The sequence below is a fragment of the Bubalus kerabau genome, chromosome 17 (genome assembly GCF_029407905.1).
Source record: "Bubalus kerabau isolate K-KA32 ecotype Philippines breed swamp buffalo chromosome 17, PCC_UOA_SB_1v2, whole genome shotgun sequence".
Taxonomy (NCBI): domain Eukaryota; kingdom Metazoa; phylum Chordata; class Mammalia; order Artiodactyla; family Bovidae; genus Bubalus; species Bubalus kerabau.
The window spans coordinates 66,952,980-66,970,469 of NC_073640.1; the positions used below are offsets into that span (position 1 = coordinate 66,952,980).

General features: G+C 56.1%; 2 protein-coding genes across 2 annotated transcripts in view; one reads left to right on the plus strand and one right to left on the minus strand.

Annotated features, from left to right (window-relative positions):
* TMEM150B (transmembrane protein 150B) lies at positions 1–6,444 on the plus strand. The gene is made up of 6 exons (XM_055553087.1): positions 1–126; positions 1,046–1,105; positions 1,176–1,243; positions 1,416–1,543; positions 3,406–3,589; positions 6,232–6,444. Exons 1-6 carry the CDS (start codon positions 59–61, stop codon positions 6,429–6,431), a joined length of 708 nt encoding a protein of 235 aa, XP_055409062.1. The 5' UTR covers positions 1–58; the 3' UTR covers positions 6,432–6,444.
* BRSK1 (BR serine/threonine kinase 1) overlaps positions 5,503–17,490 on the minus strand; it is a 23,775-nt gene continuing 11,787 nt past the window's right edge. Inside the window, exons 9-19 of the mRNA XM_055553085.1 lie at positions 17,265–17,296; positions 16,814–16,984; positions 15,270–15,367; positions 14,908–15,067; positions 14,643–14,703; positions 13,804–14,170; positions 13,296–13,344; positions 13,080–13,203; positions 12,165–12,363; positions 8,590–8,679; positions 5,503–7,231 (exon numbers count right to left, since the gene is read on the minus strand). Coding sequence (XP_055409060.1) covers positions 7,074–7,231; positions 8,590–8,679; positions 12,165–12,363; positions 13,080–13,203; positions 13,296–13,344; positions 13,804–14,170; positions 14,643–14,703; positions 14,908–15,067; positions 15,270–15,367; positions 16,814–16,984; positions 17,265–17,296 — 1,509 coding nt within the window. The 3' untranslated portion in view covers positions 5,503–7,073. The remainder of the gene's footprint in view (positions 7,232–8,589; positions 8,680–12,164; positions 12,364–13,079; positions 13,204–13,295; positions 13,345–13,803; positions 14,171–14,642; positions 14,704–14,907; positions 15,068–15,269; positions 15,368–16,813; positions 16,985–17,264; positions 17,297–17,490) is intronic.

Below are 17,490 nucleotides of genomic sequence, written 5' to 3' on the forward strand. Positions count from 1 at the left end.
GACGCAGAGGCAGTGTTGACCTCAGTCCCTTCCCCTCTCCTCCCCTGCAGACCCCGGCATGTGGGGATACTTGTCTCTGCTGCCCATGTGCCTGGCCTTCTGGGCTATTGCTGGCATCTGGACCGTGTGAGTGTGTCTGTGTTCTTCTGTTTATTGACTCATGTTAGGCTGTGCTGGGTCCTGGCTGCTGTCTGCGGGCTTTCTCTAGCTGCGGTGAGCGGGTGAGCGGGGACTCTTCCTTGTGGTGGCTGCTCTGGCTGCAGAATGTCGGCTTTAGGTGCTTGGGCTTCAGTAGTTGCAGCAGGCTCAGGAGTTGTGGCGCACCCGCGGGTTTTGTCCCCGGCAGCAGGTGGGATCTGCTGGGACCAGAGGTGGAACCCGCGTCCCCTGCATGGGCAAGCAGATGCCCATCCACTGTGCCACCAGGGAACAGACTGTGTGAGTGTTAGAGGCAGGAGACATGCCTGCGTCTGAGCCAGGAAGGGCTGAGGGACTAGACCCCCGGGTCTGAGCGGGAAGGGGCTGCGGGTCTGGACCCCTGGGTCTGAGGGAGAAGGGGCCGGAGGGGCTGGACCCTGGGGTCTGGAGAAGGGACTGGGAGTCTGGACCCCCAGGTCTGAGGGAGGAAGAGTGGGATCTGGACCCTGGGTCTGGAGGAGGGGCTGGGGGTCTGGAGGAGCATCTGGAGGAGGGGCCGGGGGTCTGGACCCCGGGGTCTGGAAGAGGGGCTGGGGGCCTGGACTCCCGGGTCTGGAAGAGGGGCTGGGGGCTGGACCCCCGGGTCTGGAGGAGGGGCTGCGGGTCTGGAACCCCGGGTCTGGAGGAGGGGCTGGGGGTCTGGAGGAGCATCTGGAGGAGGGGCTGGGGCCTGGACCCCCGGGTCTGGGGAGGAGGGACTGGGGGTCTGGACCCTGGGTCTGGAGGAGGGGTTGGGTGCTGGTCTCTTGGGCCTGCGAGAGAGGGAGCAAGGATCCCGGGTTTGTGCTGGAAACAGAAAGAAAAGGGTCGTGGCAAGCCCTCGGCTCACCTTGTGCCCCGCCCCCAGGTTCTCGCTGGCTGTGGTTAACAAGGCCGTGAACCTCACCGACGGCTTCCCGTACATCAGGTAGTCACGGCGCCAGCGGGGAGGCCGGGGTCGGGAGGGAGCAAGGAGGTGAGCCTTTATCTCCCCTCAGTGTGTGTGGAAACGTGCCCCCCCAGAGCTGCATCTTCAGCCAGGTGCTCAACATCGGAGCCGCTTCGGGTAAACGCTCTGCTCACCTTTCCTGCGGTGCCAGCCCCGCCCAGCCAGGACCGTGGGGGTCCTTGCCTCCTCCGCCCTCCCCCCAAATCCTGGAGTTGGGCTCCCACCCCTGGACCCACGCCCTACCCCCAAGTCTGGGGCTCCCGTCTCTCACCAATTCCTCTCCTCCCAGCCGCCTGGATCTGCATTCTCCGTTACTACCAGCTTCGGGACTGGGGCGTCCGAAAGTGGCATAACCAGGTGATCCTGTGGACGGGGCTCCTCTGTGCCTTGGGCACCTCCATAGTGGGCAATTTCCAGGTGAGACGGAGTAGGCCCGCCCGCCGGAGTGTGGGACTACAACTCCCAGCATCCCCCGGGGCGCAGAGTCCTCATCGAGGAGGGATGCTCCCCACACGGCCTCCTGGGACTTGTATTTCTCTGTGGCTCTCAGGCCGTGGAGGCAGTGATGAGGTCCGCTCTCTAAGTAGAGATCGCGTAGGAGGCTCTTTGTAGTCATTCCGTGGACCCCTAGGAGTCTGGGGTCATTCACTGCCGTACCCCTCCGTTTAATGATGAAATTTCTCAATTCTCTCTCTCTCTCTTTTTTTTTTTTGGTCGCTCCGCTCGGCTTAGCGGAGGATACTAGTTCCCAGACCAATGCAACCCAGACCCTTGGGGGTGACAGCGCGGAGTCCTGACCGCTGGACCGCCCTGTAAATGGGTGCTCACTCTGTAGGAGGCACTAGCTGGGTTATTTTAATCCATCTCCACAAGAACTCCAGGGAGATTCTTTTTGGTCAAATGCCAGAGATATCTTTATTACCAGGTTCTTGGTGGTCAGAAATGAACCCAGATTCTTTGACTGTTAGAGCCCACATTCTTAACCACGAAGCTCAGTAGGTATTGGTAGAATAAGTAGATGGATGAGTGATAGGAGAAATCTTTCTTATTTATCATTTTATTTTTCTATTGTGGTTACCTCTGACACCAAACTTCTCTTACCAAGGGGCCAGGGAAGCCATGGTGTTTAGACAAGAGGCTGCCTACAACTTAGTAAAAATTCCACATCATATTTGCATAGCAAATCATTCACTCACTGATGTATTCCCGTGTTCCTTATCCTTTCTTTTTCTGTAATCATTATTGCCCTCCACTCAGAAGCCTTCCTTTTTTTCTTTTCTGGCTACTCCACTTGGCACGCAGGATCTTAGCTCCCCACCAGGGACTGAACCTGTGCCCCCTGAGGTCGAAGCACTGAAAGAAGTGAATGTGTTAGTTGCTCAGTCCTGTCAGACTCTGTGTGACCCCTTGGACTGTAGCCCACCAGGCTCCTCTGTCCATGGGGTTCTCCAGGCAAGAATACTGGAATGGGTAGCCGTTCCCTTCTCCAGGGACCAAACCCAGGTTTCCTGCATTGCAGGCAGATTCTTTACCTTCTAAGCCACCAGGACAGCCCAGGAAGTGCTGAGTCCTAACCAATGAACCACCAGGGAATTCTCCAGAAGCCTCTTTTAGACATTTTCTCCTAATCATCCCTTCACCCATGAAATATTTCATTTTAAAATTTTTAATATAATACAAATGATATCAGTAAGGCACAAACCGTTGCAATATTTAAGACTTTTTTTTTTCAGCCTCCAGGAACCAATTTTTACCCGCTTAGTGGCAATAATCTGCTCTCTCCCACCAAGGCTGAGAATGAAGTATTTATTCTCCTAATATTTGCAAGGCTCTACTATGCCTCCCAGGTGGTGCTAGTGGTAAAGAACTCACTTGCCAAGGCAGGAGACACAAGAGATGGAGGCTTAGATCCCTGGGTTGGGAAGATCCCCTGGAGGAGGGCATGGCAATCCACTCCGGTATTCTTGCCTGAAGAATCCCATGGACAGAGGAGCCTGGTGAGTTACAGTTCATAGGGTCGCAAAGAGTTAGACAGGACTGAAGCCACTTAGGACGCACCGTGTGCCAGGCACTGTTTTAGGGATAGAGGCGCCAGCAGGAAACAGCAGCTTTAAACGGGGGCCCTCGTGGGTGGAGCGGACAATACACAGCCAGTGCACCGAATCAACATGCCTGTTGCCGGGTATGGCGGGCAGTCTTCCGGCACAGCCCGTGAAGGGGGGCCCGGTCCCTGGCTCTCCGCACGTCCGCCCCTCAACTCTGCGCCCTCCTCCTCCCAGGAGAAGAATCAGCGGGCCACGCACCTGACAGGCGCCTTCCTGGCCTTCTTCGTGGGAATCTTATACTTCTGGCTGCAGCTCTTCCTCTCCTGGCGGATGAAGAACCTGCCCCAGCCTGGGGCTCCCTGGATCGGGCCACTGCGCCTGGTGCTCTGCAGCGCCTGCTTCATCCTCGAGGTGGCCAGTATCCTTCGCTGGAGTGGGGGTGGCTCTCCGATGGGGTGGGTCTGCCCTCCGCCGTCCTGGGCGCCCCTTCCTTCCTCAGCCTCGGTCTCCATGCAGCGCTACAGAGGATTGTCAGTGAGTTCTGGTTCTGGGGGCGTGCTGCCTGGGTTGGAATCCCACCACCTCAATGAACTAGCCGGGGGTGGAGGTGGGGTGGGGAGGGTGGGATGGCGGACTCCTCTTCTTTCCTGACTTCCTGGTGCTTCGGGTTCCTCATCTATCAAATGAGGATGTTGGTAAGGAATGTGAGGAATGAAGGAGCACGTGAGGTGCTTAGATGGGTGCCTGGCACAGAACAGGTGAACAGTCAATATTGTGACTGTGCCCTAGTGCTCTGCCGTGTCTGACTCTTTGGGATCCCCGTGGACTGTAGCCCCAGGCTCCTCTGTGCATGGGATTCTCCAGGCAAGAATACTGGAGTGGGTTGGCATGCCCTCCTCCGAGGGACCTTCCCGTCCCAGGGGTCGAACCTGCCTCTCTTAGGTCTCCTGTATTTGCAGGCCAGGTCTTTACCACTAGCGCCTCCTGGGAAGCCACACTAGCAGCTTGAGACAGTGGAGGTGGGTGCGGTTTCTTCCCCAGAAACTGACGTGTGTTACAAATCAGAGCTGGTTGTCACACATTTACCAGCATGCCTCTAGGTAGAGCCTCGACTCCAACCCGCTTCTGAGTCATCCCAGAACCCACCAGATCGCCACACCTCTGGGCAAGCCAAACCAGTCTCTGATCCTCGGTTTCCATATCGGTGGAATGGCCTTGCTTTTAGCAGAACAGTGATTGCTACTGATTAGCAGAGTGCCCTCAGGGAGAGCGGGGTCAACCCTGGGGACGGCTGCCCCCTGTGGGGGCGGGTGGGAAGGGGCGCCCAAGAGGTCATTGGCATCCGAAAGAGGCCAGGGGGAACCAGCGAGGCCCTGGGTGGGCTGCCCTCAGTGGATCCCTTCGGAGACTTGGATCCACTTCCCCAGCAAATTGGAGGTGGTGATCCAGTTTCCCAGAGCAGCGGATTGAATCCCATGAAACAGGCAGGAAGGGCTGGCTCCTGAACTCAGACTAGCACAGGTCCTCTGCAGTGGTGGGCAAAACCGACCACGAGGTACAGGCGGCCCCTCTCAAACCCTGCCTGTGCTCAGGATCCATTTGGCTACAGGGTCCTCGTCCTAGGGCCCCAAACATCCCTTGACTGTGGGGAAGGGGGAGATAGGACCGTAAGATGGTCAGCTGAGTGTGGTAAGGGCTGGATGGCCATGGAGGGGTCTGAGACCCGCCATGCTTTGACCTGGTCTTGCAGAACTAGCCTGTGTTGGGAGGTTGGTGCAGGGTTGGGGGACTGCCTCTTTATGTACATGGTTGTGGGGGGAGAGGGGGAGGGGAAAGTAAGCTGCCCAAGGGAGGCGATAAGGCTGCTGGCAGGCCCAGAGGTCAGGCTCTCCAGCGGAAAAGTGAGGGGTTACAGGCTTGGGCTTCTGCCTGAAGGCAACAGGGAGCCCCAGAAAGCTTGTGAGCAGGAGAGGTACACGGTCAGGGCTGGGGTCAGCACTTGTATTTGGGGGCTCACACTTTGTCTGAGGATCAGTGGGGCTAAGGGATGGTACTGGCCTTCCTCACTGTCTAAGAACCCTTGAATGAATGAAATGTCTAGTCTGATCTAGGAGGGGTGAGTCGGAGCTGGGTTGGCGGAGAGGAGCGCTTCAGTGAGGCAGGCGGTGGTCCCAGAAAATGAGGGGCAACTCTGCCAGGCTGGAGCTGGGGGGGTGTGTTGGTCAGTGGTCACAGAACCATTTTATAAACAGCTGGGACTGTGGAGCTGGAGAAGGGACAAGGCTGGGCAGTAGAGACACCAGACCAGAAAGAGATGAACAAGACAGACAAGACTTGGGGTGACCAGCTGGCCAGGGGACAGAGATGGGAGGGGGTAAGGGCGATTCCCAAGGGCCTGCTGGGGCACCGGAGTGGATGGGGTTGTCATGGAGGTGGGGGCTCCCGGAAAGAAGAGAGTTTAGGAAGAAGGCTCTGCTTGGAGTGAGTAGGAGGGGCCTGAGAGGCACAGGTAGGGGGAGAAAGTTGCAAGCACAGCCTGAGGCTGGCGGGCGGGGCAAGGCTAACTTGTGTCACTCGCTGTCGCTAAGTTGTATCCGACTCTGTGACCCCGTGGCCCATAGCCCGCCAGGCTCCTCCGTCCATGGGGATTCTCCAGGCAAGAATACTGGAGTGGTTGTCATTCCCTCCTCCAGGGATCTTCCCGACCCAGGGACTGAACCCGGGTTTCCCACATTGCAGGCTGATTCTTTACTGTCTGAGCCCCCAAGGAGGCCGGAGGGTATCTTTAGGACACCGTGCGGTGTTGGAGGCAGGAGCATTTTTGAGACAGTGGGAATGCTGCCATAAACAGGAGGAACGTGCGACCGGAAATATTTGGGAAGTAGCTGCAGACAGAGGGGAGATAAGGAGGGCCCCTTTGAGAGTGTCTGGGAGGAGTGGCTGAGGAGCGGGGGAGGCTGTCAGGTGAGAGGGGCCGCTGCAGGTAGGGCATGTCAGGGGCGGGCTCCCCGCTGGCTCCAGCTCCTCCCTGTGGCCTTGCACCCTTGACCCTGGCCCCAGTGGTTGTCCTGCACTCCTGGTCTATGCGCTCCGTCTCCGCCATCTGCGAGTGGGTCGCCGCCATGCTGCTGTTCATCCTCTTCGGCCTCCTTGCCGTGGACTTCTCCCGCCTGGACGGCTGCACCCTGTGTCTCCAGCCGGGCTCTGGCAGCCTTCGCCCCCCGCCGGACTCCCCCACCTCCCTGCACGTCCAGCTGTGAACAGCCATCCAGCCAGCAGCATCCTCACACCTCCTGTCCCTGCCGTCTGGTTCCGCCCCTGCAGTCGGGGCCACCCAGGAAGCGAGAGGCCAAGGCCAGCCAGCCATCCCTGATCAAGGATATTTATTATTATTATTATTATTGTTAATTTTTTGTTGTTGCTGCCGCCGGCGGAATCAGAGACACGGACGCAGGCAGGATCACGCGAAATCAGAATTCCTTCCGGAGAGCAAATCCGTACAGAAGGTCATGGGGGCAGAGGGAGAGGACTGGGGGGTGGAGGGGGCCCAGGAACGGGGAGTTGGGCACATGAGGACAGATGGCCCTGTCCGTCCGGATCTGCTAAGCCACCCCAACCAGCCCCTGTCCCTCCCTCACCCCACCCCGCAGAGAGATTGATCAATAAATAAAATAATAAATTAATCAATAAATAAAATAGAAACGGCTCCCCCACCCGCAGTCCCCCCAGAAACCCCCCCTCGTTGGGCATGGCCCCCGGAGCCCCATCCCCGAAGGGCAGGTCCGGGTGTGTCGTGTCTCCCCCCTCCCCACGTTTGCCTTGGGGCCTATTTACAGATTCACAGTTGGGGGGGCAGGGAAGGGGGGTGGAGGGGGCGCCCCTCCTTCCCCGGCCCCCTGGGGTCAGGGCAGGGGGCTCCCGTTGGTGGCCAGGAGCTTCTTGTCCTTAGGGGGGCCTCGGCGGGGAGAGCTGGTCAGCTCCGGGTCTGGGCGGCCAGGCGCAGGCTGCAGGCTTCGGGGCGGGGTCCCGGCAGGCCGGGTCTGGGCGCCATTCTTCTCGTCTGTGCGGGAGGAAGTGGTCTGGCCTCAGGAAGGGGTGCCAAACCTCTTGTGGTGAGGGGGTGGGGGGCGGCTGCCAGGGCTCACACATGCCAGCCACATGAGGCCTGCCTGCCTGCCCTGCACCAACCAGGCGCAGCCCTCTAGCCCAGGGCCTTGGAGACCAGACCAAGCCCCAGGGAGTCCTGGCGGGCCCAGCTCAGGAGACAGCCAGAGACTCTGGTTACTGCACTTTCCAAGGCCCCGGATTGTGGCCAAAGCACCCCCTTCCCTTCGGGACCCTCGGGGAGCCCCCAGCAGGTTGTTCTGGCTCTCCCAGCAGTGCCTGCATGACTGGGGCACCTTTCTGTGGGGCCAGACTGGGCCACTGGCCAGACCTGGCCAAGGCTGGTTCCCAGTGGTCAGGCAGCAGTTTCCATAGGGCCCAAAACAAGAGCTGAGGTCCTGTACCAGAGAACACCCCTTAAGAGACACTGACTGCTGGAGGTCTTGCTGCTATAGCAACCCACACGGCTGCCCCTCTCTGGGGCTCAGTTGGAGGTCCCCGCACTGCCCCACTCCCCTTATAAGGCACGCGTCTTGGACCCTGGGTCCCTGTGGGTCCTACATCTCTGAAGGTGTGCCCTTTAAGGAACTCTGGTCGTCAAGGCCACCTTTCCTTAGCAGCCCAGTCTAGAGAGGTTCAGGGGGCCTTCCTGGCTTCTGGTCGCCCTGGAGAAGCAGACTAACAGGGCAGAATTCCTCTACCTGCCTATCGGGGCGGCCCTCCACTTGGAGTTAGCCCCATTCGTCTGTGTGGGACCTCTGACCTCCAGGGCTGCATGATAATAAATTGATGTTGGAACCACAGAGTTTGTTTGTGACCTCGACCTCCTTGATCCCTGGTGGCTAGGGGAGTCCCCTCCCGACAACCAGGGCTGGTGGGCACAGAGAAGCCCCTTCCCCCTGGAGCACAGACCTTGCTCCCTCCCGGGGAGAGGCCCGAGTTCGTGAAAGCCAGGCCCAGTAGGGCCAGAAGGGTCTGCGAGACAGCGACCACCTTGTCCTGGTTTTAGCACTGAGAGTCCTGGGTGTTGGGAACCCCTCTGTCCCCAGCAGAGCAGGACGGCTGGTCACCCTCCTCCAGAACACAGCTCAGGAGCCTCCAGTGGCAGGGAGCTCCACCACCTCCAACACAGAGACCAGTGGTCCCCTTAGGGACCCCTGGAGGTCCCCTCCCTCCGTGGCGAGGCCTTCTCAGGCTTGGGAAGGGCTGGTTCCCTGGAAGCCCCGCAGCTGAAGCCTCACAGGTAACACAAGCCCCTGAGGCACTTGGCCACCGGAAGTGCCCCCTCTGCCCCGCCCCCACGGGTGCCCCCACCTGCCAAGGCCTGTACAGACGGCTGGTCGTGTGTGCTCAGCAGTTGGGCCTGGATGGTCTCCACCACCCGCTTGAACCGGCGGCTGGGACCTGCAAGGGGCAGGGCAACAGACAGATGAAGCAAGATCCATATTTTCCAGCAAGAGGGGAAAATATTCAAACACGACAAATTTTCTCTGCCCATTTGGGCCTCCTCCCCCCTCCTTGGTGTGTATCTGTCGTGCGCCTGTACTAAGCACACCTGCTTAGGAGGCAAGCTTCTTAATCCTGACGATGACCCATGACCCACGACTCGCTCTGCACGTGGATCGTGCAAACCGTCAGTAACACGCCATTTCACGTAGGGCCCTCTGTCTCACAAATGCATATAGCGGCGCGTGGACTGCTCAAGAGCAGAACAGCTCTCAGACTTCCTGAGCGGCTGCTCCTGGCTTATAGTGCTCAGTATGACTCCAGTAACATTTCCCATTTTTTCTTCTTTTTAAAAGTTTTATTTATTTTTGGCTTCACTGGGTCTTCTCTGCTGTGCGTGCCTTTCCTCTAGTTTCGGGGGGCGGGGGCCCCTCTCTAGCTGTGGTGCTCACTGCAGTGGTTTCTTTGGTTGCAGAGCACGGGCTCAGTAGTTGTGGAGACTGGCCTACTTGCTCCGTGGCAAGTGGGGTCCTCCCGGAACAGGGATCGAACCTGTGTCCCGTGCACGGGCAGGCAAATTCTCAACACTCGACTGCCAGGGAAGTCCCTCCATTTTTTCCTTAAATCAACGGATTCATCTTTTCATCTGCCGTGCTGGCCTAACTGGCCAGATATGACAGGCACCCACCAGAGGGCACCGGGAGTCCAACGGAACCAAAGCTAAGAAGCCCCATCGGGCTTCTCGGTACTTCTCAGGTGTTCTGATGAGTTCTCCTGCTACCCAGCTCTCACTGTTTGAGTGATGATCCTGAAAATTTTATTTGCACTGTTTTCACTTAAGGCTTGAAATCTGAAGGGGCTCCAGTGCATTTCCTAGGCAGGACCTGGGCGTCTGGGCAAGAGGCCCAGGGAAACATAACTGGCTGGGTTTTTGTTAAATTTGACTTAAAGTCAAAATTGAACAAGTTGCTATATGGTCTGAAAAGAAACTTTTGCTAGTGAAGTGAGAGACCGAGTTATTCAGCTCTTAATGATACCAAGCAGGGCCCTGTGGGGCTCCTGGGCACAAAGACTTTCTGCGTCCCCCATTTCTGATTATAGAAAACAGCCTTCATTCAGCCTCCATGACCTTCCCTGAGTTCCAAGGGGCCGATTCAAGCAGTTGTTAATCAGGGAAGGGAGGGGGTATGAGACCTGGGAGAAACAAGCAGTCAAGAGCAGCCTTGGGGGCTTCCCCGGCAGTCCAGTGCTTAAGAATCCACCTTACTAGGCAGGGGCCCATTTGTTCCCTGGTCTGGGAGATCCCACACGCCACAGAGCAACTAAGCCTGGGTGCCACAACTACGGAGGCCCGCGAGCCCTCGAGCCTGCGCTCCAAAACAAGAGACGCCATCACAGCGAGAAGCCGGAGGACCGTGGGCAGAGAGCAGCCCCCACCCCCTGCAACTAGACAAAGCCCACGCGCAGCAACAAAGACCCAGCGCAGCCAAAAAATAGTTTTTAATTAGAAAACTTAAAACGTCGAAAAAAGTAACCCAGGGTAATTCCTTGCTAGATTCAGAAGCAGCACGCAGGCGATTTGCCGCAGTGCCCTCAGAAAGTTGCTTAGATCATATTTCACATCTGAACTAGGCTACGAAATTAATAATGGGAAATTGCGCCTCGAAGGCCAAACAGCTCCCGTACAGGCAGCCACTGATGGGAATACCAGCTGGGCTTATGTATGCTTGCAACTACTTAATTGGGAATGAAAGGAAATCCTGCCCTGAACTGGCCAACATAGGTCTCTTCAGCACCCTAAAACGGATTTTTCACACACAGTTAAAAGCCTGCAGTCTCCTGGACCTCTGCCTGCAGGGTGTACTGGAAACAACAGTGGTAAGAGTTTTTCCTCTTAAAAATTAGGTTAGCAGGGAAAATATTTGTAGGGCTAGCTTCTTGGATCTTTAGGATTGGAAAAACTTCTAAATTGTAAAATTTTAGAGAGCTCTCATCACATTTTCCTATTTTTATTTGTATGCAGAAGACCCCAAAGTTTTCCAAATTCCAAAAATGCCTCATTGAGGGATTTCCCTGGTGGTTTCAGTGGTTAAGAATCCGCCTACTAATGCAGAGGACAGGGGTTCAATCCCTAGTCGGGGAACTAAGATTCCATGTGCGTCGGAGCCAGGACTAAGCCAGGACATCACAACCAGGGTCCACGTGCAGCAACAAGGATCCCGTGTGTTGCAACTAAAACCTGACAAAGCCACAGAAATAAGCAAATGAATATTGAAAAGTAATTTTTTAAAATGTAAAAAGTAAACTGAAAATTGAAGGCAAGGTAACTCTGAAAGAGAGAACAAAAGGGAGACAGGTGATCTGAATCCAACGTCTTTCGTAACTGTTGGGTTTTACTTTATTTATAGTAACTGACTCCTGGCTGAATTTTTTTTTTTTTTTTTTTCATGTAAAAGTGGTTTATTTCCAATTCCTTCCAGAGTGTTTTCCCTTTTGATCCAGTGCTTAAGGTATGTGTTTGAGACCTGGTTTGGGAAGACTGCAAATGCCCCAGGGTAACTAAGCCTGTGGGCCACAACTACTGAGCCTGGGTGCCCCAGAGCCTGTAATCTGCATCAAGAGAGCACAGGATGGAAAAGCCAGTGCGCTGCCGTTACAGAGGAGCCCCAGCTCGCCGCAGACAGAGAAGTCCTGAGCACCAATGAAGATCTGCTGCTGCTGCTAAGTCACTTCAGTCATGTCCCCCTCTGTGCGTCCCCATAGATGGCAACCCACCAGGCTCTCCCGTCCCTGGGATTCTCCAGGGAAGAACAGTGGAGTGGGTTGCCATTTCCTTCTCCACTGGCTGAAATTTTGAAATGGAAACTATGGGGAATCTGTTGGTGCATCTGTATGCATCTATATGCGCGTGTTGTAGATGTGTGTTACCGCCAGAATTAATCTGTAAATGAACTCTATGTATTGGCTTACAGGAAAATAGGCACTTAGGTAAATGCTCAGAAAGGGAAAAGAAAATAACCCTAATGACTTTCAGGTTTGCATGAACTAGGAAACATTCAGTATAGCATTAATACCTGGTACTAAATTTAGCTTAAGTTTGTTGCATTAATTAATACAGACATGTTTTTAGAGTCCTCAATATTAAGTAAAATATTTTTATTGTATCTAGGCTTCCTAGAAAGCAGATAAATAAGATCTTATTATTCCTGTTAAAAAGTTTGTCCGCAAGAAAAATAACTAGATACAATGAAACTTTTCAGTAAATAAAATAGACATAAATAAGTGCCGTTAAGTAAACTCTTTAGGAAGAATTACGTCTGGGGAATGTCTCTCTAAACTAGTCTCTTCAGATTTTGATAACCTGAAACTTCAGAGGACTGCTGCCCTCAGCTGTCCTGAGCATCCCACGCACCGGCTGGGGCAGCGCGGCCCGGGACGCTTACCGGAGATGAGAGTGAAGGTGACGGAGTAGATGCCGCCGCCGCCGCTGCTGTCCCGCCTGGGGGAGGGTTCTGGGCCCTCAGAGGAGCTGATGTCCACCTGGAAGCGGACGGGCTTCTGGAAGACGGAGGGGCCGCCGCTGGCCTTGTACTCGGCCCTGAAGCTGGTCTGTGACAGCACGCTGTGACTGAGGCTGGGGATCTGAGAGGGGCGGGGACAAGAGGACGGGGTGATGTGAGCGGCCGCGCTCCAAAGCACAGACACGCAGCCCTTGATCAGCTCTGGCCCAGGAAATACCAATCCCCTGAGCCACCAGGGGGAAAGGATAACAGAAGAGGCAATGGGGGGGGGGGGCACTGCCTGCTGGGATTTGTAGTTTTCTCTATCTTATAAACAGAGCATCAGAAAAATAACTGAACTACTGAATCCCATGTGAATATGGACTTTCACATCTGGTGCCAGCCCCAGGCCCGAGGACCACATTAAACAAATCCCTTCCTTCCTCCACAAACCCTGCCCAAAGTCACATCTGTCTCAGAAACGTTAAGCCCATGAGCCCCTAGGGCAAAGAACGACAGGACCCAGCGGACAACCCCAGAGTCCACTAAAAAAAGTATTGATAGTTCCTTTGCCAATCTCTGACCTGGTGGTAAGGGAATGGCAACTCACTAGTCCTCAGTGGAGGCTAACATGCAGGGAATAGTAATTCGGTCTCCTATTTCTCACTTCCAGGCCACAGGGTGCTATATACCTGCCTCCATGTCCCCACAGTGACCACACCCAACTCTGGCTAGAAAACTACAAATCCCATGAGGCCCAGGGGGAACTCAGGGCAGCACTAAGGAGGTGAACCCCACAGGCTGCTGGGATTTGTAGTTCTGTGGAAGCCAGGGTGCGTGGGGACCCAGGCCCCTCACCGACAGGAAGGCGTGGACAATGTCCGCTTTGATGCTGCTGAGAGGTTTATCCTTTAGCACGAGGAATATTTGTTCTTCTTTGTCCAAGGAGATGAAGTTCCCGAACCAAGAGCGTTTTGCCAGCCTGAGTGGGAGCAGATGGGTTGGAGGTAGGTTGGGAGGAGGCTAAGGGAATCGCCCCTCCATCCCCTCTCTTCCCTTCCCTGTCAGACTCACTCTGGAGAGGACTCTGGCGTCAAACTGGACATCTCCTCGGCAGTGGGGACTGGGGAAGAGAGAGCAAGGTCAACATGTGTCCATCACCTGGTGTCCAGCACACAGACCAGCAGGGACCTCCACCCAGGGAATCCAGACCCTAGAGTCTGTTCACTTCCCAGCAAGTTAAACCCCAAAAGGCACGCACGCGTGACGTTCTCTCCGGGGCTGTGGCCCCTGGTTCTGGGTGTGGGGCTTGCTAGCCATGAGCCAATGGGAAGGTGAGTAGGAGCACTGAACGGGCGTGTCCTTCCAACGAGCTCCTCCTCCAGAGTTGGAGGCCCGACCTCGCCCCTCCCCAACACCTTAATCTCTGCTCCCAACAGCATCTTCTCATAAGTCGTGGGAGTCCAGGCCCCCAGCCTGGTTCTTCCTGGGGACCCAGATGTTAGACCCCAGCCCCCACCCCACATTAGGACTCAGGAGTCCACGTCCCCAGCCCCTTCACCCTCAAAGGACCCCGCCATACCCTGCATCTTGCGCCGGTGAAAGCGGGGGGAGCCCAGGAAACTGTTGCGGATGGAGTTGAGACGACTCCTCCAGGCAGCTCCTCCGACTCCGCCGCCGGGGCTGGGGGGCGGCGTTGTCCCTGGGGTCCCAGTGGGGCTGGCCCGGGGCGTGTGCAGGGGCGAGTGCAAAGGGGTCCCCCCGGAGGAGCGCGGGGACCCTGGGGGGCCGGGCAGGGGTGTGGAGCGGGCACTAGGGGGCGGGGGCTGCTCCCCGGCGCCCCCACCCCTGGGGCCCCGAGAAGGCAGAGTCTGCGTTTTAGAAGTTGGTGAGCCCCCACCCCGGGCCTCATCTCCAGTAGGCTCCGGCGAGAAGGAAAAGACCGGACTCTGTAGAGCAGTGGAGTCGAGTGAGAGAGTGGACTACAACTCCCAGGACATCCTAGAAGCCCCACAGGCACACACACAGGGGTGTACCCCAAAGCATGATGGAACTTGTAGTCCAATTATTTCCCCAACACCCCCACCCCCACTCCCACTGTTAAGTTGGGGCAGGGACTTTCTCTATCATGCTCAGGGACTGTAAACCCAGCAGTGACAAGAACAGAATAGGTGCTTAACTAACTTTGGTTAAATGAATAAATAGGAGCCTTCAGGCACACTGAAAGCCCAACCCTGTTGACGTGGGAAATGGTCAGTCAGTGGACTAAAATACTAACGAGGCCTTGGGTCTTTGGCTCTTCAGGGACAAGGAGGCAATGTCCCAGGACTTCATGGGAATTATAATTTCTGCTGCTTCAGCTTTGCTCCACAGGGTCTTCACTCCCCTACCCCCCTTAATCCATCTGGGACCTGGCCTTACCCTTGGGCTGCTCAGAGGACTGGACGACAGACCAGTGGAGGCCCCACTGACACTACGGGATCTGAAAGAAATCAGGTGGGAGGCTTTCAGAAGGCTCGGATGTCTTTTCCCTTCCACACTCCTCCAAGATGAGGAGATGAGGCCCAGAGAGGGGAGGAGACGTGTCCCAGTCACACAGCACCTCTGAGGTGGGTACAGCGTTGGAACCCTGAACTCTCTCTCCACCCAGGGCTGTGCATTTCAGGGGAGGGGCGGGGGCTCCCACCTCTGGCTGTGCTGGGCCATCTCCAGGGCCCGTCGAGTGGGCACTGGGGAGCCACCACCCCCAGCATCTGTGATGCTCAGGACTTCCATGGACTTCCGCTCTGGCCGCCGCTTCCCGTGACGGCTCAGCATGGGGGAATCCACACGCTTCCGAGGTGGGTCTGCGGGCCGAGAGTATCATCCGGATCAGAGGGTGCCCTGGTGCAGCTGGGCATGACACTTGTACAGACGGGGAAACTGAGGCTCAGAGTGGAGAGGGGCTTTGACAAAGGTCTCGGGGCAAGTCAGGGAGTCTAACGTTAGAAGCTCAAGGCCTGCAGCCCCTCCGTCCCTCCCTGGGGAATCTGGGCCTGCCCGTCTCACCAACATCATTCCGGGGAGGCAGGTCCTGATCCTCACAGCTGGGGTACCGCTCCTTCCGATCCAAAAGCAGGTAGTATATCATCTTCTCTTGGTTCTCCCTGTGGGGGGTGGGGGCAGGAGAGCACTGGGGTCAGAGGTCAGGTCCCAGAGATGATCTCATCCCCTCCTTGTGTCTGTGGCTCTGTGGGGCTCAGTGCATCAGGCTCTCTGTCTATGGCTCCATTTTCCTAGGTATCAAGAGGGTTGGTCCCTTGGTCTCAGTATATATCTCAGCCTCATTTTACTCAATGATATAATAATGATGCTAATGTGGCTCCACCCTTACGGCAGAAAGTGAAGACAACTGAAAAGCCTCTTGATGAGAGTGAAAGAGCAGAGTGAAAAAGTTGGCTTAAAGCTCAACATTCAGAAAACAAAGATCATGGCATCTGGTCACATCACTTCATGGGAAATAGATGGGGTAACAGTGGAAACAGTATCAGACTTTATTTTTTTGGGCTCCAAAATCACTGCAGATGGTGAGTGCAGCCATGAAATTAAAAGACACTTACTCCTTGGAAGAAAAATTATGACCAACCTAGATAGCATATTGAAAAGCAGAGACATTACTTTGCCAACAAAGGTCCGTTTAGTCAAGGCTATGGTTTTTCCAGTGGTCATGTATGGATGTGAGAGTTGGACTGTGAAGAAGGCTGAGCGCCAAAGAATTGATGCTTTTGAACTGTGGTGTTGGAGAAGACTCTTGAGAGTCCCTTGGACTGCAAGGAGATCCAACCAGTCCATTCTAAAGGAGATCAGCCCTGGGTGTTCTTTGGAAGGAATGATGTTAAAGCTGAAACTCCAGTACTTTGGCCACCTCATGTGAAGAGTTGACTCATTGGAAAAGACTCTGATGCTGGGAGGGATTGGGGGCAGGAGGAAAAGGGGACGACAGAGGATGAGATGGCTGGATGGCATCACTGACTCAATGGACGTGAGTTTGAGTGAACTCCGGGAGTTGGTGATGGACAGGGAGGCCTGGCGTGCTGCAGTTCATGGGGTGGCAAAGAGTTGGACACAACTGAGCGACTGAACTGAACTGAACTGAATGTGGCTCAGATAGTAACATCTGCCAGCAGTGCAGGATACCCAGGTTCAATATCTGGATGGGGAAGATCCCCTGGAGAACGGCAACCCATGCCAATATTCTGGCCTGGAGAATCCCATGGACGGAGGAGCCTGGCAGGCTAGTCCATGTGGTGGCAAAGGGTTGGACACCACTGAACAACTAACACTTTCACTCGAACATCTGAGCACTTGCTGTATGTAAGCACTGTGTGAGGTACTGAGTCCTCCTCAGCATCTATTCAGCTTTCAGCATCCTTTCTTCTCCCCACTGGTCCTACCACCCACCTCTGCCTGGTTCCCCCTGGAACAGCTCCATGCCCCTTCTAGTGGCCAGGCCTCCCCAAGAGGGTCTTTGTCTCTGGCCACCCGGCAGGCTGTGGGGGGACCCCCTCACCCCATGCGACCAGGGTGTCTGTCAGGATTGGGGTGGGTCTTACTCCTCACTGCGCAGCTCCCGGTGCAGCCGCTCGCGGTCCCTGAAGCAGCCCAGTGACGCCATGCTCTCCAGGACATCCGGGTCCAGCTCTCCATTTGATGGCAGGCTCCGCATGGCCACGCGGCGGCCCGGGGCTGGCTCCAGGCACGGATCTGGCTCGTGTTTCCCGCCCCTGGGGAGGAGAAGAATCGTAGGGAACCGGGCATCTCCTATGTCTCCTAAAGCGGAGGCTCCAGGGTCCCCCGTCCCAGCCTGCTCCTTTATTGGGAACCCCAGAGTCAGGGCCCCAGCACACCTCCACCTCAGATCCAGGAGTCCAGACCCCCAGCCCCTCCTCATTCAGGACCCTTGGCACCCCGCTCCCTAGCGGGCTCTCCTACTTTGGGGGCCCTTGATATTTGGGGTCCTCTCCTTCCCCCTAGGACCCAGGTGTCCAGTTCCCCCATACTCACAGGTACCAGGGGTGTTTCTGAATTTGCTCCAGCTGTGAGGGGCGTGGTTGGTAGAGAAGCAGAAGTGAGGTCGCTTGAACACAGCAGGTGCGCAATTAAAGTTGCCTAGGTGGCGTTGGGGGGGTCCCTAACGCGCCCCCCAAAGGGCGGGCAGCACGCCGGCTCATGTCTCCCCCTAGTGGCGGCTCGCGGCGCAGCCTGACTATTGCGGAGGGCGGTGGGGGGG